Source organism: Plecotus auritus (genome assembly GCF_963455305.1).
Source record: "Plecotus auritus genome assembly, chromosome: 9".
Lineage (NCBI taxonomy): Eukaryota > Metazoa > Chordata > Mammalia > Chiroptera > Vespertilionidae > Plecotus > Plecotus auritus.
Window position 1 is genome coordinate 25,436,070 of NC_137783.1, and position 27,934 is coordinate 25,464,003.

At 37.4% G+C, this 27,934-nt stretch overlaps 1 protein-coding gene across 3 annotated transcripts in view; it reads right to left on the reverse strand.

The window, feature by feature from the left end:
• EXOC6 (exocyst complex component 6) overlaps positions 1–27,934 on the reverse strand; it is a 141,075-nt gene that overhangs the window by 90,795 nt on the left and 22,346 nt on the right. For all 3 annotated transcript variants that reach the window (XR_013959069.1, XM_080642157.1, XM_080642158.1), the window contains exons 2-7: positions 14,804–14,975; positions 13,276–13,323; positions 13,094–13,184; positions 9,853–9,898; positions 7,050–7,254; positions 2,156–2,308 (exon numbers count right to left, since the gene is read on the reverse strand). Coding sequence is in view for 2 of the 3 variants with exons in the window: in XM_080642157.1 (XP_080498283.1) it covers positions 2,156–2,308; positions 7,050–7,254; positions 9,853–9,898; positions 13,094–13,184; positions 13,276–13,323; positions 14,804–14,975 (715 nt within the window). In the remaining variant the exon portion in view is untranslated. The remainder of the gene's footprint in view (positions 1–2,155; positions 2,309–7,049; positions 7,255–9,852; positions 9,899–13,093; positions 13,185–13,275; positions 13,324–14,803; positions 14,976–27,934) is intronic.

Genomic DNA, 27,934 nt, shown 5'->3' on the forward strand with positions numbered 1-27,934 from the left:
AGTATAAAGTTTCTCAAACTTGAGAAATAAATTATTTTTATTTTTATTTTTTTCTTTTTTTTTTCTTTTTTTTTCTTTTTTTTTTTTATTTTCTTCTTTGAAATAAATTATTTTTAAAGAAATGTATTTCTATGCTCATGAGTCCCCAGAGTAGACTTATTTTTATTATAATGTTACTTATTAGGGAAAATAATAGAAACAAATACAAGTAATAATAAAATAAATCTGTAAAAACAGGGAAACAACCAAGTTTTTCTTAAAGTATGGATTTAGCAGTAGGGCATGATGGTAATACTCTCAACAGTTAAACATACAAAACATCCCTGGCCGGTGTTGCTCATTGTTTAGAGTATCCGCCCAAGCACCGAAGGGTCACAGATTTGATTGATGTTTCTCTCTCTCTCTCTCTCTCTCTCTCTCTCTCTCTCCCTCCCTCCCTCCCTCGCCCTCTTCTTCTCTCTTTCTCTTCCTCTCTCTAAGTAAATAATAATTTCAAGGTTTCTAAACTTATTAAAACTTTTTCAAGAAATAAAAAACTTCAAAAAAAGAAATAAAAAACTTTAATCATATTAGAATTATTTTATAGTATCTCAGCACCATTTTTTTTTAAAGGCAGGCTATCCAGAATTAGTCTAAATGTTAAGGTCATGCCATCATGAAATTAAATGCTTACCACAGATAATTAAAATGTAACCAATCACTTCAAAAAATTAGATTTACAATTTTGCTCCTCACTGTGGCAGAACAACTAAGTTGAACTATCTCTGATTTACAAATATAAACTACAATATTTCGTGTTTATCAGTTAATTATGCAATCGAATACTTCAGATCATTCTATTGCCCTACTATCACTAACTAGTCTACATAAATTTAATTTGCACATGGTAAGAATAAGAATCACAGTCATACATTACAACTTAAAAGAAGAAAAATTCATACAAAGAAAATAAATATAAAAATATTAGAGGAATCCACAGGCAGCAAAATCTCAGACATATGCCAAAGCAATATCTTCACCGATACAGCTCCTAGGGCAATGGAAACTAAAGAGAAAATAAACAAATGGGACTACATCAAAATAAAAAACTTCTGTACAGCAAAAGAAACCATCAACAAAACAACAAGAAAGCCCACTGCATAGAACATATTTGCCAGTGTTATCAACGATAAGGGTTTAATCTCCAACATTTACAGGGAACTCATACAACTTAACAAAAGGAAGATAAATAACCCAATCAAAAAATGGGCAACGGTCTTAAATAGATACTTTTCGAAAGAGGACATAAGGTAGGCCAAGAGACACATGAAAACATGCTCAAAGTCAATAATCATCCAAGAGATGCAAATCAAAAGGACAACGTGGTACCATCTTACACCTGTCAGAATGGCTATCATCAACAAATCAACAAACGACAAGTGTTGGCGAGGATGTGGAGAAAAAGGAACCCTCGTGCACTGCTGGTGGGAATGCAGAATGGTGCAGCCACTGTAGAGAACAGTATGGAGTTTCCTCAAAAAACTAAAAATGGAACTCCCATTTGACCCAGTGATCCCACTTCTAGGAATATATCCCAAGAAACTAGAAACACCAATCAGAAAGGATATATGCACTCCTATGTTCATAGCAGCACAATTTACCATAGCTAAGATTTGGAAACAGCCTAAGTGCCCATCAGCAGATGAGTGGATTAGAAAACTGTGGTACATCTACAGAGTGGAATGCTACGTTGCGGTAAAAAAAGAAGGAATTCTTACCATTTGCAACAGCATGGATGGAAGTGGAGAGCATTATGCTAAGCGAAATAAGCCAGTCAGAGAAAAATAAATATCACATGATCTCACTCATTTGTGGAATATAATGAACAACATAAACTGATGAACAAAAACAGATTCAGAGACAGAGAAGCATCAATCAGATCATCAAACCTCAGAGGGAAGGTAGGGGAGTATAGAGAGAGATCAACCAATGGACTTCTTTGCAAGCATAAAAGCCTAACCAATGGACACAGACACCAGGGGGGGAGGGCATGCGTCGGGGGGTAAGGGGACAATGGGGGAATAAGGAAACATATGTAATACCTTAATCAATAAAGAAAAAAAGAAAGAAAATTTAAAAAGGAAAGAAAAGACAGAGATAAAGTAACTCTAGTCACCTCCTCTTCATTCTCATCCTCTTCCTCAAATGTATGTTTCAACACAATTTCATTCCTTTCTTCTGTAATTCTATCATTTATATACATGTTCCTCCCAAATTTTACATTATTTTGCTTCTGCAGAGCAACACTGAAGGTTTTCTGCTGTTGTGCCTATTTGAGAAAAAAGAAAAATTCAGATTATTTCAAAATTTATTATGCTCAAAATTGGTTCAAGAATTCATTCATATTTCCTTATATTTTGGTCTGCAGGTATAGGATGTGGAGTAATATCCCATTTTTAATTTATGGCCTGTGCCCTTTCTCTACTTTTTTGAACAGTCCTGCAAGGGTTTATAATTTTATTTAAAAAGATTAAGACCCAACTTTTAACTCTGTTGATTCTCCCTACAGTGTTTTGTTTTCTATTATATTGATTTCTATTCTTACCTTTATTATTTCCTTCTACTTACTTTTTAAAAAATTGTATTTTATTGTGGTAAGCATACTTAAGATGAGATCCACCATAAATTTTTAAGTGTACATAATTATATTATTTACATATATTAATATTAACATTATGTTAATATATTAATAATACATTATTTTTAACTGTAAGTACAATGTTGTACAGCAGACCTCTAAAGCTTATCCATCTTGCTTAACTGAAACATTACACCTGTTGATTAGTTACACCTCTTTCCCTGCTCCTTCCAGCCCCTGGTAAGCACCATCCCCCTCTCTGATTCTATGAATGTGACTATTTTAGATTATTTTCCATTTTATAGACTGGGTGTAGTATTCCCTTGTATGTACATACCACAATTTCTTAAACCATTCATCTGTCAACAACCATGTGGTTGGGGTTGATCCTTATAGTTAGCCAGCCTGAACAAATGGGCCAATAGCAATCAACACTCAATTACAACAGGAGGGCCCACATAACCCACACAAGAGTCGGTCATTCCTAGAGCACCCAGCTCTGCCTCCACCTACCGGCCACCTATTAGGCTCACTCACTTCAGTGGAGCCTCTGGAGGTACTAAGGCAGAGAGTTCTTCTTTGCTCTCTTTGGTAACCCAATCATTGTTTAATAGCATGCTATTCAGCTGCCAAGTGTTTGAATTTTTTTTATTGTAGTTTATTTCTAATATTATGCCATTGTGGTCTAAGATGCTTGACATGATTTCAATCTTCTTGTATTTGGAAAGACTCTGCCTGTGACCCAATATGTGGTCTATCTTTAAAAATGTCCCATGTGCACTTGAGAAGAACGTATATTCCGTGGGTTTGGGATGAAATGTTCTGAAGATGTCAATTAAGTCCATCTGATATAGTGAGTCATTTAGAATTGCTGTTTCTTTGCTGATTTTTCTGTCTAGAGGATTTATCCAGTGATGTCAGTGGGGTATTAAAGTCCCCTACTATGATTGTATTGTTGTTGATCTCTCCCTTGATATCTTCCAGGATTTTTTTTATGTATTTGGGTGCTCCTGCATTGGCTGCATATATGTTTACCAGGGTTATATCCTCTTGTCGTATCAATCCCTTTAGTATTATGATGTGGCCTTCCTTATCTCTTGTTATGGCCTTCACTTTGAGGTCTATTTTGTCAGATATGAGTATTGCTACCCCAGCTTTTTTTTTTTTTTTTTTTTCATTTCCATTTGCCTGGTAGATATTTTTCCATCCCTTCACTTTCAGTCTGAGTCCCTTGTTCTGAGGTGGGTCTCTTGTAGACAGCATATATATGGGTCATGTTTTTTATCCATTCAGCCACTCGATGTCTTTTGATTGGAGCATTTAGTCCATTTACGTTTAAAGTTATTATTGAAAGGCACTTATTTGTAGCCATTTTTATTTTTTTGTGCCTGTGTTCCTTCTTCCCTTTTTATTTCTTCTTTTTATACCAGTCCCTTTAGCATTTCTCGCATTGCTGGCTTGGTGGTGATAAACTTCCTTAGCCTTTTTTGTCTGTGAAGCTCCTTATTCTTGGATTCAGTCCCTTGCTTTGCATCACTTTGTAAACTTCCTTCCATTCCTTTCTGGCCTGATGTGTTTCTGTGGAGAAATCATTTGATAATCTAATGGGAGATCTCTTGTACATAACTTTCTGTCTCTCTCTTGCAGCCTTTAAGATTCTCTCTTTGTCCTGAACATTTGCCATTGTAATTATGATGTGTCTTGGTGTGGGTCTTTTCGGGCTCATCTTGTTTGGGACTCTTGTGCTTGTGTGACTTTTTTCTTCCCCACATCAGGGAAGTTTTCCAACATTATTTCTTCAAATAGGTTTTCTAACCCTTGTTCCTCTTCCTGTCATTCTGGCACCCTTATTATTCGTATGTTGCTTCATTTCATGTTGTCCCAAAGCTCCCTTAGGCTCTCCTCCTGTCTTTTAATTTTTTTCTCCAATTGCAGTTCAGTTTGGGTGTGTTTTGCTTCCCTGTCTTCTAACTTGCTAATTTGGTCCTCCACTTCTCCTAGTCTACTGTTGAAACTTTCCACAGTGTTTTTTATTGCAGCTATATCACTCTTTATTTCTTCTTGATTCTTACATAAGTTGTTGATTTTTTCATCCATCTGGTTTATGAACTGTATGACCATTATTCTGAATTCTTTTTCTGACATATTGCATGCCTCAGTTTCACTTAGCTCCTTTTCTGGCAATTCCTCTTTTCTTTCATTTGGGGATTTCTTTGTCTTCCCATTTTTGCTCTCACTGAAGGATCTAGGTGTCAAGTCGTACGGGGGCTGCTCCTCGGGTGGCAGCGGCTCCTTGGGCGGCGGCTGCTCCTCAGGCGGTCACGGCAGCAGCTGCTCCTCAGTTGGCGGCGGCTCCTCTGGTGGGCGCTGCTCACAGCAGTGGTGGCTCCTCTGGCTGGTGGGGGTGGGCTGCTCGCATGGCTTCTGCTCCTTGGAAGGTGACAGGCTGCTCGCAAGGCTGCTGTTCCTTAGATGGGGGCAGGCTGCACGTGGCTGCTGCTCAGAAGTCAGTTTATTGCTATGAGGATGTGTTCCACCCAAGAATGATGTCTGGGGTGTGGGAGAGTGACTCAGCACAAGGATCCTGACAGGTGTCCCTTCTGCTCTCTCCCCAGAGCCATAAACCCCAGTCTCTTCTCATGTGACTCTAGTCTGCTCCAGCTTCCCCTATGCCAGAGCTCAGGGGGAATGGCTGCAAAAGAGTTTTTGTGCATTGACCCTTTAAGAGGGTGCCTGTGTCTCTAGCGAGTAGACTCCCATTTCTCCCTGGCATACATAATTGCTGATTTTCACAGCCAGGTGTTATGTGGTCACTTCTTCATGGCTCTGGTGCTCTGGGCTGGAGAGCCCAGCATGGAGTTGAGACCCCACGCTCCTTAGGGAGAATCTTTGCAGCTGAGATATCCCACCGAGATCTCATCTACTGCCCTGGGGAGCTAGCCCTTTTCATGTCCCCACCCTTCCTACCAGTCTGCTGTGGCTTCTTCTGTAAATCCTTGACTATAAGATTTCTGTTCAGCTATTCTTCAATTGGTTATTAAGTTGATTGTTCTATATTTTTAGCTGTAATTTCAGTTTGGTCCTGGGAAGAGGTGAGTGTAGTTCCACTTACTCCACCGCCATCTTGTATCTCTTGCCAATTTCTCCACATTCTTGCCAACACTTGTTTTCTCTCTCTCTCTTTTTTTTATATAATAGCCATCCTAACAGGTGTGAGGTGATATCCCATTGTGATTTTGTTTTGCATTTCCCTGAGGTTAGTGATGCTGACATGTTCTCATATACCTGTTGGGCATTTGTAGGTCTACTTAAAAAAAAAACACGTCAATTGCCCTGGCCAGTAGTTAGAGCATCAGCCCAAGGACCAAAGTGTCACAGTTTTTGATTCCCCATCAAGGGTATACACCTCAGCCACAGATTCGATCTCTGGCCCCGGTTGAGGTGCAAGCAGGAGGCAAAAAATCGATGTGTCTCTCTCATGTTGATGTTTCCCTCTCCCTCTCCCTTTCTCTTTCTCTCCCTCCTCCCTCCCTTCCACTCTGACTAAAAATCAATGGGAAAAATATCCTCAGATGAAGATTTTTTTAAAAAGTCTATTCAAGTCCTTAGACCATTTTTAAAATCAGATGATTAGATTTTTTACTTTTGAGTTGTAAGAGTTCTTTACATATTTGGGGGATTAATCCCTAATGAAATATATAGGTTGCAAACATTTTCTTCCATTCTGTAGATGGCCTTTTCATTCTGATAATTGTTTCCTTTGCTGTACAGAAGCATAATGGCTGGGAGATATACATATGCTGTCACACATATCAGTATTGCATTCCTTTTTATTGCTAAGTAATATTCCATTTTATGAGTACAGCACAATTTGTTTATCCATTCTCCTTAGGCTGTTGCCAGTTTTTAGCCAACTGTGAACAAAGCTACTATGAACATCATGAGAACATATTTTTATTTATCATTGGTAAATAACTAGAAGAAATGCTGACTCAAAGGTAGGTACATTAACTTTATAACTGCCAAATCTTTTCCCATTGCTTGTCTTTTTATTATTGAGCTATGGAAGTTAATTCCAGATAATACTTTCAATTTGTTTTAAAGAGAGAGCAATTTAGAACCTTAGCATAAAAAGGCTGCCACTTTTCAGCTAATTTTATACCAAATTTGACTGGTGGCAAAAGTTAATGTAATACCACATAGTTGGGGAACACTGCCAAGGAATCAGATAGTACGTCAAGTTAAATAAGGAATAACCACAATTCAAAAGAAGCTTTAGTGAAGTCCATTCTAAACAGGAACCAGGAAAGATGACAAAAAGGTAAAACTAAACAAAAATAAGCATTTTATAGACATAAAGAAAGTAAACTTTGAATATATTCTATAACCTAGATTATTAAATAACATTAAATTAAAAAAAATTTAACCTCACCTGTTTCATTGCTGCTTCACCTATTTTATTAGAATGTTTTCGAATGCTTTCCAAAAAGTCTTTGAGATCAGACATAGAGATTTCTTTAATATCCTCACGGAGTTTAGGAAGATTTTCTATCATTAGCTGACAAAACCGGTATTGACTAACCCGGGGAAAATACACATTCTCTAATTGTTCCATAGTTTTTAGAGCAGAGTAATACCTGTGAGAAGTTAAAAAGAAAACTCTATAAAGTTCTTATTACATTAATTTTACAAATAATCAATCTAACACTCCCATCAAAAAAGTCAGGTATAAGTAAAACAAACATTTATTTTTATTTACTAATAAGCACAAACTATAAACCATAAGAATAAGCAACAAGCTGAAAATTCATGGCTTATACACTAACATACAACTTCATTTCACTTCATCCAAATTATATAACATCACAAGCATTATAGTCATCACTATACCTAAATGTATAATAATTATAAATTTTTAAATTAGAATATTTAGTTGATAGGTGATTTCATTAATATCTCTCCCATCAACACAACATCACCATCCAAAAATACAAAGCACAGATTTAATTTAAAGTAAAATATATTTTAAGAAATTTTTTAAATATGTAACTAAGACAATTAGAAATAATATTGTGTCACAAAAAATAAAAAACCACTGGCAGAGCGATTTTTTTTTCCATTTCAACAAATACTGAATGCCTATTACTTATTAGGCTCTGGTGACATGCTGGATATGCAGCAATTAGTAAAGTCTAGCTTATGCCCCAGAAAAACTAATATATAATTTCATATATATATACTTCAGTTTTCTCTAGACTTCTATAATGCAGATGTCTATGGCAGATTATTACTATTACTATGGCAGATTACTATAGATGAGAAAACTGAAACACAGAAAAAGGTTATATAATTTGGCCAAGATACTAAAATTAATAGTAGGACTCGAACTTTCCAAAATTGTCAATATCCTACAATAATATTCACCACCAAAATTCATTTAAGGGTAGGTAGAGGATTTTTAAATTAATTAATTAATATTCTATGCCTTTCCAGTGATTTAGATATTAAAATGAGAAAAGGCATTATCGAAAAACAAACCAGAAAGTAATATATATGCAAACTAAAAAAACAGAAGGTTGAAAAGCTACTTAAAGATATTTATTGGTTTTCTAGCTTATATATTCTCAAAGATAGAGTATATTTTGCAAATTGTCACAAAATTGTACCACTAATTTAAAAATTACACCTAAATTTTATTGTAATTTAAAATCACTACAATTGTTATAATATAAATAATATTACTTTAAAATCTGTATTTTAAAGTAATATTATTTATATTATAACAATTGTACAAATACAGATTTTAAAGTAATATTATTTATATTATATCTGTATTACTTTAAAATACAGATTTTAAAGTAATATTATTTATATTATAACAATATATTGTTATATATAACAATATATATTTGGCCCTAGCCAGTTTGGCTCAGTGGACAGAGCGTTGGCCTGCGGACCAAAGGATCCCAGGTTCAATTCCAGTCAAGGGCATGTACATTGGTTGCAAGCTTCTCCCCTGCCTGGGCCCTGGTCAAGGCTTGCACAGGAGGCAACCATTGTGCAGGAGGCAACCAAACGATGTGTTTCTCTCACATCAATGTTTCTCTCTGTCTTTCCCTCTCTCTTCCACTCTCCCTAAAAATCAATGGAAATATATCCTTGGTTGAGGATTAACAACAACAATAAAGAAACCAAACAAACATATATATATTAGAGGTATGATGCACCAATTTGTGCACGGGTGGGGTCCCTCGGCCTGGCCGGCGATCAGGGCCCATTGGGGCCATCTTGCCCAGTCCCAATTGGGGCCGGCGGCGGGGAGGGACCGCAGGAGGCTGGCTGGCCGCAGGAGGTTGGCTGTGGCAGCACATTGACCACCAGGGGGCAGCTCCTGCATTGAGCGTCTGCCCCCTGGTGGTCAGTGCACATCATAGCTACCAACCGGTTGTCCGGTCACTTGGGCTTTTATGTATATAGTTATATAGATATATTTGGTCAGAAATTAACACATTTAGGTGAAGGTATTAAGAAATACAAATTGGTATGGGGATGTAAAATATACCACAAAGAATATAGTCAATAATAGTATGATAATTATGTATGGTGTCAGATGGTGATTTATTAGGGTGATCACTCCATTAGTGAGATAAATGTCTAATCACTATGCTGTACACCTATATAATATTGCATGCCAACTGTAATTAAAAAATAAAAAAATATTTAAAAATAAATTTTTCATCTTTAAAACAGGTTAAACAGTACACCTAATGTTTCTATGGCAATTAATAAACTACTTCAAATTATTTTTACTTTTCATTTGTCATTTATGCATTTGTGTTATAAAACAGAACATGAACTACACTAGCCCAGATTATCAAAATATAACTACCCATACTTTACTTTCATCTGTGGACTTACAATACACACTTAGTCTTGATCTTATGCAATGTCAATGTTGCATAAATTAATCAATATTTTTTCATTCCTGTTCAGTTGTCTATTTATCCCTCATCAATATGATCAATCTTCCATATCATTTACATAGGGTAAGGACCCACAAATAAATGGCTAAGAACTGCTTTATTAAATGATTCTGATGAGCAAATTGGGTGAACAAAGCATAGAAGCAAACTTCACATGATTCACTATAATTTACAGTAAGTTTAAACATGCCTTCAAGTAATTTTAAAAAAAGGGATTCTTATTAAAAGCAATTAGGAAAGAAACCAACTCACCTTTTTGCACTCATCTGTTCTTTTAGCTTAGTGTACATTTCCAGCACTGCAGTTAAAAATATAACTCATTTTAGCTTTCAAATTAAAAATAATTTTTAAGAGATGAAAATAATAAAGGAAGGCATCAGCATATTATAAATTCATTAATTTTTTCTATAGTTTGATTTAAGCTTACATTTTCAAATAAAATTTTATACTTAGAGTAAATATGAACATTTTAATTTCTATATATGTTAAACATTACACGTATTACTACATTTTATTAAACTTGGAACATTTGCATATGCTGACACCTATAATTGAGATACTAACCTACTAACAAATACCCTATTCAGAAACTTACTAATATAATATCTCTTCCCTGCAGGGGAACAGAAAGTTTGGACTTTAGTTATTTGAGAGAGAAAGTTGAATGACAGTGAGATTGATTTTCATTCAATATACCAAATAAGATAGCACAACTGTGTTATAGCTCATTAAACAAAATTTTACAACAAATCCACAAAGGAAGAGACACCTCAAAAGCTTATAGCAGACAATGAATTATGACAAAGGCATACATAAACATAAAGCATCTTCCTTTGTTTTATCATTTCTATCAAAGGTACAGAAATGCAGTTATTCAATAAAGCTGTTGTAAGCTTCAGCAAGATGACATACCATTATTCATCCTTAATAGAATTTCAAAGTATAAAGTGAGTGAATATATTATTATTGGCTCATCAGCCACCTCCAAATTTCCTAGACCAAAGAGATAGACATTTTTTTCCAGGTTTTTCTATAATTTTATGGCTACCCTCAGGGATCTTCAAGTTTATAAAAGATATTGTTTACCTCTCTGCAACCCATAAAAACTGCAAGTGTGGCTATAGTGAACCTGTCCTAATTCTATAGGCTCTATGTATATTACTATCATAGCCCCTATACATAATGCAATATTTTTTACATTTCTAACCAAAACATAAACCTGGGAAAGAGCCTAAAACTGCTGCTACAAGTATAAACTTGCTTTGAAATCTGTTTTATCTCAACTATTTATGTAAATTTCATATCTACCTTCTAATATTTCTATATTATTTTCATATAAAAATAATACTTTCCTCAAATATAATCAAGTAAAACTAGTGCACCAGAAAAATGCATTGTTTAAACTGTGACTTCTTATATCCTTTCATACTTCTAATCTAAGGAGGAGGTAAGCAATTGTACAGTAATTGATGGCTTGTCTTTATTCAGATAAATTATAGGGTCCTTTAGAACTGCGACTATGTCACTTTCAACTTTATATTTCCAATATCTACCATAATTCCTGACACAAAAAAGTATTTGTTAGAAGATAATTAGATACAAGGATAGATGGAGGAAAGGAAGTAGTTCTAGACATGGCTATTAGGAATGCAATGTTTTTACAACTCAGATTATACAACTCAGGAAAAGCACTGAAAGCAAAGACAGTAGCAGTAACAAAATTTTAACGTCCACTTCCCTTTATTTCTCTATTTCAAATAGCCCACTAGGTGAATAAACTGAATTCAGCTCTTTTCCATTCCATCAGTACAAATTTTTTAGGCTTATTACAATTCAGAGACAAAGCATTCAAACTTAGAGACTGTCTTCATGGCCATTTCAGTGTATCTGATGGTGACAAAGAGATATTACTAAACATTACTATAAAGGAAATAGGTTTCTTAACCCTGAAACCTCACATAATGAGCAGACATTATTTATATTTACTCAAAGTTAATGTGCACATAGCCCTGGTCCATCAGAAATTAAACTAATTAGAATTTCAGTGATTCTATTTTTAAAAAAGCTATTCTCACAAGTCAGAAAACAATAATTGTTTAGCTAATAAGATCTGCTGACAGTTTTAACATATAATTTGTATTCTAAGCTAACTTTATATTATATAGGGTGGAGCAAAAGTCGGTTTACAGTTGTTTATATGGAAAATCATACAATCCTATATAATAAAAGCCTAATATGGTAAGTGTCCGGTCAACCGGTTGGCCGTTCAACCAAAGTATAATATGCTAATGATATGCTAAGGATGCTCAACCGCTCACTATGATGTGCACTGACCACCAGGGGGCAGACAGTCGACCAGTCGATCAGTTGCTATGACATACACTGACCACTAGGGGGCAGATGCTCCGACCGGTAGGTTAGCTTGCTGCTGGGGTCCGGTGGATTAGGACTGAGCAAGATGGGCTGGACACGCCCTGGAGCCCTCCCGTGGTCCTTCCCCAGCTGGCCAACCTCCCGCGTCCCTTTGCACTGGTGGGGTCCTTTAGACTAGCCTGCGTCTTCTCGCAATCCGGGACCCCTCAGGGGATGTCGGAAAGCTGGTTTCGGCCCGATCCCACAGGCCAGTCCGAGGGACCACACTGGTGCACGAATTTGTGCACCAGGCCTCTAGTAATTAATAAATAAGAATAAATTCTGTGTTTTGCATACTCACTACTATAAACCTATTTTTTGCCCCACCCTGTATAATTATTATATACAAAGCATCTCATTCTATTCCCCAGGATCTGAAGGTTCCAGTTCTTTCCTGAAAAAAAATTAAAAATGCGAAACTGTGTTGGGTTTAACTTACTATATTATAAGAAAAAGATGACATACACCTGCTTCCTTTTGTTTAAACAGGATACATCCAGGTTAAAAAAAAAAATACTGGTTAGTTTCTTTAAAAATATTGATGTCCTGGTAATATCTAAGCCCTTACAGAGAGTTCAGAACCTCAGAAACCTAAAAAGTCAGTCTTTCCAAAATATAGGTGGAAAGGCAAGAATGAAGATGGGAGAAGACCTAGCATTTTGGGATATTTTCTTACCTTACCAGCAATATGAGATTGTGAGCAAAGCAAAACCAAGCTGCTTAAGTATCAAATGGAAAACTATAGGTAAAATTATAGGCAAATTAGGACAAGACAAGAAAATGTAATCTAAAGACACTCTCCCTGTGGGAAAGTATTCTGAAGAAACACAAAGTTGAGGAGAGGCAAGTGGGGCAGAAAGGAAACAGAAAGGTTCTAGGAAAATGATGTGACAGATCACCAAACATGGATTTACATTATAGGAAAACTCAGGGAACAAAGCGGATAAGAAAGATAACCATGGGCTTTTGGGGGGAACCACCACCAAATACCTGTAATTCCCATAATGAATAATGACTACATGTTATCATTAAATTATAATTTTACCAAGCCAACATTACATTATAGACAAATTTAACTCACCTGGAAGGCACAACTGCAATTTTTCTACTACAGTTGTAATATTCCTCTGCTGAATTCTACATCGAATAATATCTTCTGTTTGGACTACCACCTTAGGAAAAGAAAAGAAATGTTCATATGTTTAAACGAACAGTTAAATCATATCCACATATTGGTACACAACAAATGTATCGTTTTCTCACCTCCTTTCCAGCATCTTGAAATCTTCGGTTGGTATCAGTAACTTGTACCTTAAAAATAATTTCACCTTAGTTAGACAAATATGCATAAAACTGCCCTGATGTAACTGCTCACCCTTGTAATCAGATCATGCTTCATGAGAAACTTAGAACAAAGAAATGCAAATTCAAATTAACTCTACAGCTTGAACTTGAACTTTTGATTGAAAAGGGCTTTTAACTTCAATTACTTATGACAGTTCTTTTTAACAGATTCTGTGGCAAACTTCTCAAATTTACTCAAGATTTTTGAACTTTACTTGCTTCTCTAAGTCTGTCAAACAATTCAAATCACTGACCCAATTGACCACTGGTCCCTTTTTGATAACTTCAATGAGGTCTATGTGCCACTCATTGTCTGTAGGAAATGGTGATTGCATTTTACGGTAATTAAACATTCATACTTTGCTGAATGCAAACACTGGGTGGCTGATTAACATCAAACACAGAAATCTCAATCCACAGCAACATTTTAATGCTGCAGGTGCAGGCAAAGCTCAACCTCAAATTTTCCCACATATTAAGTGACTCATTAGGTCATCATAGTAAGGAAGCACATTCTGGTTTATTAAAAATCTCATTAATTTTTTAACAAAGATGCTCAGTGACCTCATTGATGCTGTATTTGGTCATTCGTTGTCTGAACATCCTTTATATAATGGTTTTCTAATCATAACCTTTGGTAAACCAGGGTCATTCTGTCTGCTAAGCTCTCCAAATGTAAAGAAAGATAAGTAGGACAATTCTTATAACTATATATTTGTATTCTGACTGAACAAATCCAGGTCTCATTTAATAAATAATGTTTTTCCTGTGTGGCCAAAAATGTAGACCAACTTTCTTTAAGAAAATTACACATTGCTATTAAACTAAAAAAAAGTTTCAATATCATTTAAAAACTTTAAGAATATAATTACATATAGTAGTTTTTAAAGGTTTTTATATTTGTACTAATTGTCATTTTAAAAATTCTAAAACTGTCAATGGGGCCTTTCATTGTATGAAGTTTTTTAGTTTATTTCCCTGCATGGAAAGAAATCCTGTTAAGTCAATGCATTACTTGCTTTACTAAAAAAGGGATTACTCCTGTCATTAGCATGACAACTGTGTTAACAAAGCATGAAGAGCATTCCCAATTATATACACTGATGCACTTCTTGAAAGTAGTACATTTAATAAAGGTTTGTACCATGCACTATAAACTAATACTTGAGTAATTTTTTAAAATATATTTTTATTGATTTCAGAGAGGAAGGGAGAGGGAGACAGAGACAGAAACATCAATGATGAGAGACAATTACCGACTGGCTACCTCCCGCACAACCCCCCACTGGGGATCGAGCTGGCAACCAGGGTATGTGCCCTGACCAGGAATCAAACACTGACTACCTGGTTCAGAGGTCGATGCTCAACCACTGCGTCACGCTGGCAGGGCAACACTTGAGTAATTTAATGACAGCAAAGATAAACTGAATTTTAACATATTTCTTACCTTCAGTTTTTCTGCATCAGTCCTTACTTTAAGGAGTTCTGTAATAGCATCTACAAAACCCTGATGATGAAAATTACACATCTTTTCAATTTCCTTGTCATGATTACGGATACAAGTATCTAACTTTTCCATAAACTTCTTGTGTGCATTTGGTTGGTCATCATACACAGACCTGTATGTATATAAAAAGAAAGCTAACATTAATTTCCCATTCACCAAAATTTATTCTTTAAGCCCGATCTTTGAAACAGCTGGTATCTTAACATTTATCAGATAAACTAGGTTGATAGTACTGCCACTAGTAGAAATAATTTGAGTGAAAAATATTTAATTTCTTTTTGAACATGTTAATAGTAAAAGAGCCACAGCCCTCTCTTCTGAAATTCATATCTCTCCAAGTGGATATCTGATAAGCATCTCAAATATGTCTAAAATAAATTACTTTCCTATTTTTTGAAACTTGCTCCTCTCGCAGTTTTCTCCCATCTCAGTAATTGCTAGTTCTTCTAGTTACTCAGGCAAAAAACTTTGAAATCATCACTGATTGTCCTCTTCCTCTTACCCCCACCAAAACAGTCCAGCAAATCAACCTTCACTACCTCCACTGGTACTTCCCTGGGACTAAACCATCAACATGTCTTGCCTTCAGTTTGTTCTCAACACAGTAGACAGAATGATCCCATCCTATCTAATAAAGACGGAATATGCAAATTGACCATAACTTCATGACAAAGATGGTGGCACCCACAACCAATACGGAGGGAATATGCAAATTGACATGACAAGGCAAGAGGTGGAAAGGCGGCTCTGGGCCGAAGCAAAGGCGTGACGGCAGCCAGGGGAAGGAAGGCCTATTCTTGCACATATCTTCGTGCATTGGGCCTCTAGTTAAAACATAATTCAGATCCCATTTCCCTCTTCTGCTCAAAACCCAATTTTTCTTACAACAGTCCATAAAGCTCTACATAATTTTTCCCCATGTTATCTCATTGACCTCATTTCCAACTATTTATTCTTCACTTTACTTATTCCATGTTAGCAATACTGGCCTCCTTGTGGTTCCTGAAACACACCAGGCACATTCCAATCCTATGTTTTGCCCATAGTTTCCTCTACCTGGATCACATTTCTCATGTGTGGCTGCCTCCCTCTCCTCCTTCAGTCTGTTACCCCCTTCTTTTTTAAAAAATATATATTTTTATTGATTTCAGAGAGGAAAGAAGAGGGAGAGAGAGATAGAAACATCAATGAGAGAGAATCATTGATAGGCTGCCTCCTGCTCACTCCCTACTGGGGATCAAGCCCACAACCCAGGCATGTGCCCTGAAGGGGAATTGAACTATATCATACTGGTTCATAGGTCGACTCTCAATTACTGAGCCACCGTGGCTGGGCTGTTACCCCTTTCTTGATAAGGCCCTTTCTGGCTACATTACATACACACACACACATACACACACACACACACACACTTCCCTGCTTTATTTTCTCTCCTTTTTTATTTTCTAAAATAAAGGAGTTACTTAGTCACTGCATCATTCTTACTACTGGAGAAATAATCTCTATTTCACACTTTATTTTCCATCTTCCCCTACTAGAATGTAAGTTGCATGAGGGCACAGAATGTTTGTCTGTTTTGTTCTCTGTTGTATATCCAGCCCTTGAATACTGTCTATTATATAACAGATGCCCAATAAAAAATAGCAATTTATGAATAGATGGGTTCATGGATGGATGGATGATAGATAGAATCAGAAAGAATACTTACTAGCTGTTCAACCTCAGGTAAGCTACCTGACTTCTCTAAATCTTAATTCTTTCAACAATAAAATAGGGATAAAAAATGCTGTTATGAGGATTATTATCAGACTACTACATGGATTACAGTAAACACATGAAAAATTCTTAGCACAGTAACTGACACATTGTATGTAAGTGCTCATATATACTGGCTACTAGCACAGTATGCACTTAAGAGACAACCAAATCCTTGTAAAATGAGTGAACCCTGCTGAATAATTGAGTACTAGCTGCAAGTATCAAATATGGCTAACACTCAATTATCCATTGTTAAATGAGCTGACTACCACTATCACCTGACATTTGTATGGGGCCTTTGCATTTTTTACATCTAATACTTCATTTCTTTCTTATACCACACCAGAGAAAGTATCACCGCCTCCTTTTCACACATGAGGAAACAGGCCTAGAAATGGTGACTAACGTAACCTAGCGAGTGACCAAGCAGGACTAGAATTCCCACCTTGCACTTTTCCTACCACTAGTACATATAAAAAGAACTCTTAATTAAACAAACAATGTTGTTCCAAAGAAAAATCCATGTGCAAGAGAAGTTTATCTAACTGACCTTGGCATGCCATAAAGAAATTTTTATTTCATAATTGTGAGCAAGTATAATATTCTTTAAGTAATAAATACATGCATTTCTGAGATTTTAAAAACATGTTTAATAAAACAGTTTGGTAGTAATCTGGCTCTTAAAATACCAGGCAGTAAACAAAACGTACCAAAGAACTGGTTTTTTCCCCTTACAACAGTTTTAACATTGCAGCAAAATCTGGCAAGAGATTATTTCAGGACTGCCCTACCACAGTGCCCCTCCAAAGGAGGTTTCACTCCGTTCTTGAGTGCAAAGGCAATACTGTTATCTCTTTTCAATTTAATAGTAACATATAAATAGACAGGAAGATAAATACTTATTTCCCAGAAGTCTATTTTATTTTACAAAGTTCTTAAAAAGTCCATCCTTTGGTGTGTCTTTCTAATTTCTTCTCCAGAGTTTTAAAAAGAAAACTATTGTTTTATAGTGATTCAGAACAATGCCAGTGGGTCTATTACAGCATACAGGTGAACTCCTCTTTTCCTATTGATGCTATTAATATGAAGGAAAACAATTATCAGAACTTAACACCATCCATTCACAGAAAACCAGAGCCTGAAATGGATGAACTATTTACATTCCATGCCTTCTGCCATTAAAGTAAAACTCTCAAGTCTCAATGAAGGAAATAAAAAAAAACATTAAGGAATTAGTACTGTAAACGAGAAAGAATAGGTTGTGATCTACGTATTACTAAGTCCTCGTCTCTCCTGACCCTTGATAATCGTGAATAGAAGGTGCATCCCAAACTGATACAATCACTCATCACCCACAGTCATATCAATGAGAGCATTCTGAGCAGAGTACACAGAAATAAACATGTTGAGGTGAAAAATCATTCTAAATTACAGAAATAAATTGTATTTTTAAAAAGTACTGAAGGATCAGGCAAGTGCCAGAATCCAAAATTTATCAAAAGATAGAATGTTGGCCCTGGAAAGGACACTAGAAAGTACCTAGTTCTGACTTTCTCAATTTAATAGATCTAGCAAAAATCTAAAATCCAGCACACAGCCCAGCTAGTGTGGCCCAGTGGTTGAGCGTTGACCTATGAACCAGGAGGTAATAGTTCGATTCCCAATTGGGGCACATGCTCAATGGTTTCAGGCTCATTCCCCAGTGTGGGGCATGCAGGAGGCAGCCAATCAATGATTCTCTCTGATCATTGATGTTTCTATCACTCCCTCTTCCTTCCTCTCTAAAATCAATAAAAAAAATTTTTTTTAAAAAGTAAAATAAAGTCCAGCATGCAAGGACTCAAAATGAAACTAATCACTGCATGTGGTTGAGTTAATCCTCTACCTACTTTGATGAAAAGTAATATTAAAAGTAACTATTCATTCTAAAAATGTGCTTTAAAAGGCAATAATAAATATCTGACTGAATAGAGAGCAGCAAAAAAGGAGAAAGGGTGGATATGCATACGAACACTAGGAAAAGGAAGAAAGCAAAAGCAATTCTTATCCCAAGAAATTCTTGACACCATAAGCATAGCAGGATTTTCACTCTTTTCTCTGAAGGGCCCCATGTTTAACTATAGAGACAATTTGGAGAGATAGTGAAGGGAGAGGATACGGAGAAAAGCTGAGAAGATGGACACTCCCTGTCAACAATTCTCCACAGTGATTTAACTGACTAAAGAAGAGTCATATTGGGGGGTTGCAGGGCTGGGTGAAAAAGGTAAAGGGATTAAGCAAAAATAAATAAATAAATAAATAAATAAATAAATAAATAAATAAATAAATAAATAAAATAAATGCCAATAAAAGAGGAGTCATATCTGCTACTTCTGGCTTAATGTGGTGAAGTTTTTTTAAAAAGCAGTAACACAATTAAGTATTTAAGTTCATTACATTCATTATCTCATTAATATACACTACAGCTTTACGATGTACATTCTGTTAGCATCCCAATTTACAGATGTGGTATAGAAAGATTAAGATTTTAAATCCAAAGTCACACAATAGTAGGGCAAAGATTTAACCCCAGGCCGTCCTGACTCCAAAGCCACTGCTCCTAATCATTATGTTATACAGACTCTCCAATCAGAAATGGTGAGAAGCAGCAGGGAATGCAAAGAAGTTACCAGCACAGCAACTAACCAGATCACCTTTGAAGAGCAACAATTGAGAATGACTCAATAGGGAATCCCTGATGTGCACTGCTGCATCCATCAGGTGAAATCATCCGATGGACAGAAAAAAGGATGAGAACTGAGGCATAGCTAACTGTTAGGCAGCTGTAAATTACAAATGCAACGAAATAAGAAAGACCAAAATATGAAGCAGAGAAAACTGAGGGCCCTGTACTCATCTGACCACAGCTGAAGAAACTCTGAAAAATATACTTTTCTCTTTTCCTTTCTTTGGTCTTTGAATAATCGTTATTCTTTAAATATTTAATTTGCAGGACAAGAAAGGAAATAGCATTCAGCAATATTCATTCTTTGAATCCTAGGTTGGTTAACAGTTGTATCCATCTAATTAATATACTAATGTGCCAGATATACTACTATCCTACATTTTCAACAAATATACAATTTTAATAAAATAATTTCTTCTTCTTTCAAAATGCCCCCCCAGCATTTTATAATGTTTACTGGCAAATTAATCACATTCCTATAAATAAATACACACAGATAAATGACAAAACCAGAAAGCAAACATTAGAAACTAATATTCTAAAAAAACAAAATTTTCCACTATTCCACATACACTTCAGATTGTTCCTTGATGCTCCATATATAGATAATGACTTCAATGTAAGAGTTTAGTCATTCCTTCTAAAAGTTTAGCACAATAAAATCGTACTTCTTCTGGCAAAATGTATTGCTAATCAGACAAAAATGCAGATGCAAAATAAATTTTAAAAGAATAACTAACTTTAAAATTTCATCTGAATAGAAAACAAAGACGTACTATGCTACACTAAAGATATTATTTACATATTTTAATTTTGGTAACTAGGAACACATAAAAATAAAGTGTATGTCTTTGTAGCTAAAAAATTTTAAGTACCAACAAGTTTTCTATCTTTGCTATATAAAATCTTCCACATAAAAGCAAAGTGTTGAAATGTAAGTTATCACAGAGTATTTGATTATTTGATATATCAGGCTTATAGAATTTAAAATGATCTTTCAGAAAAGCCTTCTTGAAGTCTATGTATAGGTCGCCACCTAGTGGATATAAATATAAGAAAACTAAGATGTCATTAAGATGTTAAAATTGGTTCATTGAAAATTAATGCTTTGATCACCAAATCAAATGCCTTAGGAATTCAGGCTACTTCAACTTTTGAACACATGCTATATTTTGCTAAGGTAAGTGATTTATTAGTCATATTCCACTGTTGTTTTTTAAGGGAAACATTTTTCTGATGGAAAACAAACAACATTCACAAGATACTATGTAAGAAAGGACCCTTTTTTTTATTACTGGTAACATAATAGGATTTTTTTTTTTGTCAAAAAGCATATTATATCCCTATACTATTTTCAGTATTTTTCACTGTATCTTCATTGTTTTAAAAAAAATTCCATCACAATAACTATGGAGAAAATAACATGTATGTTTCCTACAAAAGATTTTTTAACTTTTACTAAAATAATGTGTACACTTTGAGAAAAGCTGATATAATCTCAAAGCACCCAATCTCAATTTCTCCAAATTGCCCATATTTGCTAGAGTACTATATTTCCTTTTCTAAACAAAATAAAATGGCCTTTCTTTATCACAGAATCCATTGTTCTCCAATAGAATGGATATACTGTTGCATAACCATAAAAGAGCAAAGCTAAGGCCCAGGTAGAATACTGTGAAAAGATATTCACCTACAATAGACTGCCATTACAATACTAGCCATTATCAGACTTTCCTATAAATTTTATGAAATGTCAATCAGCTGCTTTTAAGAAAAAGCAATGACTCTAGCAAGGATATGGACTTTCAAAATACTTAAAAACTAAAGGCAGAAATACTGTCCAGGAATGCCTGGGCACTGACACTGTTTTAGCTTCTGTTATCAATACTTCCTACAAACCTTTATCAGAAAACAAAATTTCACTGTTTTATCTGACGAAATTGTATCAGCTATGTCTGACTTCCACTGGATGCTTTTTAATATCATTTTCTACTTTTTCAAACACTAACCACATTTTTTTGTCAGATCGTAAAATGAGACATTAGTCTTAATTCTGGTTTTCTAGTATAAAAAATTGCTTTCACATCCTTTTGAGCATTCTTTATTTATTCTTCCAGTCTATAGACATTTTTAGTATTCTTTCACCAATGTTTCAAATGACATATAAAGTTTAATTTTGTATTTCTTATCATTAATAATTAAGATTTGGTATTTCATATTAAAGAGACTGCTTATATTCTTCAGCAATTTCATTTTTACACTGAATGCTTTTCAGATTCCAGGTACTAATCTTATTGATTAGTACTGATATTTTGGTTACTAACTATAAAATATATTTTGCTGAATTTAAATATATCTATAAGACAATTAACTACCCTATGATTATCAGCTTTTGACAAATTAAACATTTCTAAAAACAATACTATGAAGGCAATATTAAAAGTAATCACACACAGAAACTGGTCAGAAATTTTCAAAACTATTAAAACCATCCTATCCAATATAAATTGTTTGCTATTAACCTCAAAAATAGTTTTAAAAATAGTTTTTGGTTTATTAGTAAATTTGGTAAATTCAAGTTGGTCATGCAACAAATTAATCATTTTGGCAATTAAACTAAAGCCAAGATTTTAAACATCCCCTTACATAAAAGCACATGAATTGTTAGTTTATGTTCTTTCAGAATGGGGCATACATAAGCCCCAAATATAAAAGGGCAGTACACAGAAAAAAATTAAGCTTCTGAGATCCAGTAGGACCCCATTTTGCCCAGGTAAAGTCATTAGCAATTCTCTGTGCCCCCATATGAGTCCTGGAAGCTAAGGGAAGCTACACTGAGATGTTCTATCTGTTCTATCAGAGTGACCACTTGGTGTTTGTACTGTTGGCTATGTAAATTGAAATTTTAATCTAATCTTTCAGTGGAACAGTCTCTTCAATACCAGTTTTTAACCCACTTGAAACCCTGCAACTAGAGTCAGAAGTAGGACTCTCTTCTTTAGATATACTTAAGGAGCCCAAAATTTCAGTAATATCCATCCAGTAAGCTAAAATATTATTCAAAGATAGTGAATAAGTTATTATTATTTGGGAGAAGGGCTTCTTTTCCCATAAAGTCACATGATTTAAAAATCTTTCTTTATTCCAGAAGTATGACTACCCTAAGAATTTTGTGAGATTGCCCAATAACCTTCCACTACTTTTTTTCATTTTTCCTTAACTTGCCTTAACTTGAGTTGAAGTGGTACCTACAATTAAAACCAAAAAATAAAAATAAAATTTAAAAATCCTTGACTAAAACACACACGCATACACAAACCCACATACACATTTGTTACAATAGTACGGGGTTTACAAATCACCTTATCTGACCAATACGTTACAGCACATCTTCCCAACAGAATAGGTTACAGGCATACCACCATAATGATCTCAGCCTTCAATCTAACTTTGTTTGTGCCATGACATAAAACGTGCTGGGAAGCACTACTACAAAATAATCCAGAAATAAGGGTCTAAAGGTATAGTTTAAGAGAATAGAGTTCTGAGGAAAAGAGCATGTCAAACAGGCCTCTAGAAAAATCCTATATAATAAAAGGCTAATATGCAAATCGACCGAATGGTGGACCGATGTTCTATGGGGAGTGGGCCTAAGCCATCAGCTGGACATCCTCCAAGGGCTCCCGGACTGCAAGAGGGCACAGGCCAGGCTGAGGGGACCCCCCCCCCACGAGTGCACAAATTTCGTGTACCGGGCCTTTAGTCTATATATATAAAACCCTAAATGACCATTACGACCAGACAACCGGAATGACCGGAATGACTGATCAACCAGTTGCTATGATGCGCACTGACCACCAGGGGGCAGACGCTCAACGCAGGAGCTGCCTCCTGGTGGTCAGTGCACTCCCACAGCCAACCTCCCATGGCTAGCCAGTGGCGTCGGCGTCCATTCCTTCCACACCTGGCCCGGCGACCATCCCCTCCTCTCCTGACCCCGCCAGGGCCTTCGGGCCCCAGGCTAGGATGGGGAACTGGGGGGTGGGTAGCAGCAGACGCAGCACCTTTCCCATGGGGCTGAGGGCCAGCTCCCTCCTTGGGGCTGGCGGCCAACCTCCCACACTCCATCCCTCCCCCTAGCTGGCAGGCCCCAATTGGCCCGCGGTCCCTCTGCCTGTTCCTCCTCCCGGCCGGCAGGCCCCAATTGACCCGGCTCTGATTGGCCCTGATCGCCAGCCAGGCCTAGGGACCCCACCCGTGCATGAATTCGTGCACTGGGCCTCTAGTAATAATGTAATTCCATCTAGCTTTTATAAAACACTTTTATGTTTTTTTAAATATCCACAATATTGTACAGCTAAGTAAAGAATACAGGATAAGGTAAGTGTCCTAAATTACCAGTGTGGGGTATCTAAACCAAGTAGGTATCCTGTAGTTACAGAGGAATTGGGAGTTCCTAGCAACACCAGTAAGAAAAAAAACATATACACAGAGAATCCAATCTCTCTCATCACAGACTATTGGAAAAGATTTCTTATTTATAAAATATTCACCTTCTGTGTGTTTTCCCATGAAATATTTCTTCTAGTTAGCCACATGCACTCTTAGAATGTTTTATAAAATAATGCCCAGGTGCTTCCTTTAATTCAACTGAAGACATTCTGGCAAACAATCCTATATAATAAAAGGCTTATATGCAAATCAATCAAATGGCGGAACAACCAGTCACTATGACGCGCACTGACCACCAGGGGGCAGACGCTCAATGCAGGAGCTGCCCCCTGGTGGTCAGTGCACTCCCACAGGGGGAGCGCCGCTCAGCCAGAAGCCCTGAGCTGGGCTCACCGCTGGTGAGCACAGAGGCAGTGGCGGGAGCCTCTCCTGCCTCCACCGCAGTGATAAGGATGTCCACTGCAAGCCTAAGCCATCAGTCAGACATTCCCCAAGGGCTCCGGGACTACAAGAGGGGCTCAGGCCGGACTGAGGAACCCCCCCAAGTGCATGAATTTCATGCACCGGGCCTCTAGTCTACACTAATAAAAGAGAAAGATGCAAATTGACTGTACCTCCGTGACGCCCACCAGCCAATCAGGAGTATGCAAATTAACCTGACAAAGATGGAAGCAGCCCCACCCCCCAGCAGCTCTGGGCCTGTGGGAGTCGGAGAAGTCGGGCGCCAGCGCCTGAGGCTGGCTGCAGCCAGGGAGACCAAGAAGCCACCTGCCCCGTGATCCCAGGCCACAGCCAGCCAAAGAAGCTGCCCACCCCACGTCCTGGGGAGATGGGGGAGATGGAGAAACCGGGTGCCAGTGCCTGAGGCTGGCTGCAGTCCGGGAGATGAAGAAGCCATGCAGCCTGGGAGATGAAGAAGCTGCCTGCCCCATGATCCCAGGCCGCAGCCAGCCGGAAAAGTCACCCACACTGTATCCCAGGGAAGATGGAGAAGCCGCCGACCTGCGGTCTAGGCACCAGCACCTATGGCGGGCTATGGCCTGGTAGACGGAGAAGCCGCCCACCCCGCAGTCCCAGGCACCAGTACCTGCGGCTGGCTGTGGCCCGGGAGATGGAAAAGCCACCCAGTCCGCGGTCCCCGGCGCCAGCACTTGCAGCTGCAGCCCAGGCAAAGCCACCTGCCCACCATTCCTTGCGGCTGCAGCCAGCCCGGGTGCCTATGGCTGACCAGAGGGAGGAGGGAATCCTGGGTCCCGGGTGTGGGGTTGAGGCAGAGGTGGTTAGGGGCGATCAAGCCAGCAGGGGAACAGTTAGGGATGATCAGGCTGGCAGGCAGAAGCAGTTAGGGGCAATCAGGCAGACAGGCGAGTGGTTAGGAGCCAGCAGTTCTGGATTGTGAGAGGGATGTCCGACTGCCAGTTATCCCCCAAGGGGTCCCAGATTGGAGAGGGTGCAGGCTGGGCTGAGGGACACCCCTCCCACTCCCCCCCCCTGCCCCCGTGCATGAATTTCGTACACCAGGCCACTAGTTTTTTAAATAATAGAGTTGACATATCCTAATTTTTTAAAAAAAGGGTACAATTATATCTTTTTTGTAAATCATTTTAGTTTATCTTTATTTTTAGTTTCTTAAATATGTTTTTATTGATTTCAGAGACAGGAAGGGAGAGAAAGAGAGGGATAAAAACATCAATGATGAGAGACAACCATTGATCGGCTGCCTCCTGCATGCCCTCCACCAGGACGGAGCCCGCAACCCAGGTATGAGCCCCACCCGGAATCAAATCATGACCTCATGGTTCATAGGTCAACGCTCAACCACTGAGCCACAGCAGCTGGGCAGGTACAATCATATCTTAAAGGATTATACATTTGTCAAAGCATCAAGATCAAGCAAAGCCCAAAAAGAAAGGATGATTTTTCCCTATGTTTCTGATGCTGAATTTTACTTGCCTTGTTTTCCTCTATGTGCAAATTCTGTGACTTGTTCTTACTAATAGTATCCTGTTTCCATGTATAGGAAAGTGCAATTTGTTAGTTAACATTAACTACTTCCTATAACTAAGGTTGATATTCTGTAATATTGACATTAACACTCACTGTAATTCTGGATAACAACACAGTACAATGATAATCGTCAACGGACATCCACTATGGTGAAACCTGAATTGACAATCAGCTAACACAGATTTGCAATTGACTTCCTCCTTCCTGTTTTTACACTCCTAACCAAGGAGACAATGCTTCCTGTTGACTTTGTGCTACTTGTTAAAATGCAAAATATGACAAATGGAAACATCCAATAAATAAAAATGTATCTGTCTTCTAGGATAACAAACTGAATTGTAAATAAAATTTAATTTTAAAAACAAACCATTAAACAGATTAATGAATGCAGATATAGACTGATTCCCCAGAAGATTTTAGAAAATTAAACAAAAATATTAAATTGTCTAAAGTAGATCAAATGTGCAGTTTGCATAGTAGCTTAAGAGATGATCTATATATTCTATCAAAGTCTTTTACAGGAGTATTAATCTACAATTAAGGAGAAATTATCTTAAGAATTGACTTTTCAGCAAAACAACAGTTAAAAACAAACAAAAAAACCCACTATTCACCATGGAAAATAAAACAGAAAATAAATCAATATTTATATACCCATTATTTTAGCAACAAACTTTCACAAAACAAAAACTACAAATTAATAAAAAGAGGACTTCAAAACACCATTCAGTCCAAGAACGAGCAGGTGAAAAACAATATGAGGCCTTAGAAGATATAACCAACTTCATAAAGAGAAAGAAATGAATACAACTGCCGAAACCGGTTTGGCTCAGTGGATAGAGCGTCGGCCTGCGGACTGAAGGGTCCCGGGTTTGATTCCGGTCAAGGGCATGTACCTTGGTTGCGGGCACATCCCCAGTGGGAGGTGTGCAGGAGGCAGCTGATCGATGTTTCTCTCTCATCGATGTTTCTAGCTCTCTATCCCTCTCCCTACCTCTCTGTAAAATATCAATAAAATATATTTTAAAAAAAGAAAAAAGAAAAAGAAATGAATACAACTGAGTCCTAATACAAAAGATCTGCTTTTTTAGGGTGAAAACTAATCCTATCTAATAAAGATAGAATATGCTAATTGACTATCATGCCCTCACAAAGATGTCAGCAACCACAGCCAATAAGGAGGGAATATGCTAATTAACTGCCACACCCTCAAAGATGGCGGCACCCTGCCCTAGCTGGTTTGGCTCAGTGGATAGAGCGTCAGCCTGTGGACTGAAGGGTCCCGGGTTCGATTCCGGTCAGAGGCACATGCCTGGGTTGCAAGCTCGATCCCCAGTGGGGGGCGTGTGGGAGGCAGCCAATCAATGATTCTCTCTCATCATTGATGTTTCTATCACTCCCTCTCCTTTCCTCTCTGAAATCAATAAAAATATATTAAAAAAAAAAAAAAAAAAGATGGCGGCACCCAATTCCCTCAGCCCCGCCAGGGCTACCCCCAGGCAGGTCCAGCTGCTCCGTGCACCTGCCTCCAGAACCCCCTAGTCTCATCAGCACCCCAGCTGCCCAGAGCCGGCCTGAGGTGCAGGCAAGCCTCGGATGGCAGTTGCCCAGCCGCCCAGGGCCAGCCCAAGGTGCAGGCAAGCCTGGGATGGCGACTAGTCATATATAAAGCCACAAATAAAACCTCAATGAATTCCAAAGAATAGAAATAATACAGATTAATCTAGCTATAATGTAATAAAACTAAAAATTATTAATAAAATTTTAAAAATAAAAATACCCTTCACATCTGGAATATTTAAAAGCCTATTTTAAAAGCCTATGTTGGATCCCCTGGCCAGAGTCACTCAACTGGTTGGAGCGTCATCCCAGGCACCGAAAGGCTGCCAGTTTAACTCCAAGTTAAGGCACAGACCTGGGTTGCAGGTTGGATTTCCAATCGAGGTGGGTACAGAAGGCAACTTACTGATGTGTCTCTGTCTCTGTCTCTGTCTCTCTCTCTCTCCCCTCCTTTCCTTCCTCCCTCGCTCCCTCTCTCCTCTTTCCTCTCTCTAAGCATGTTCTCAGGTGAGGATTTCTTTTTTAAACTGTTGGATCAAAAGGAAAATACAAAAATAAAATAGCAGAAT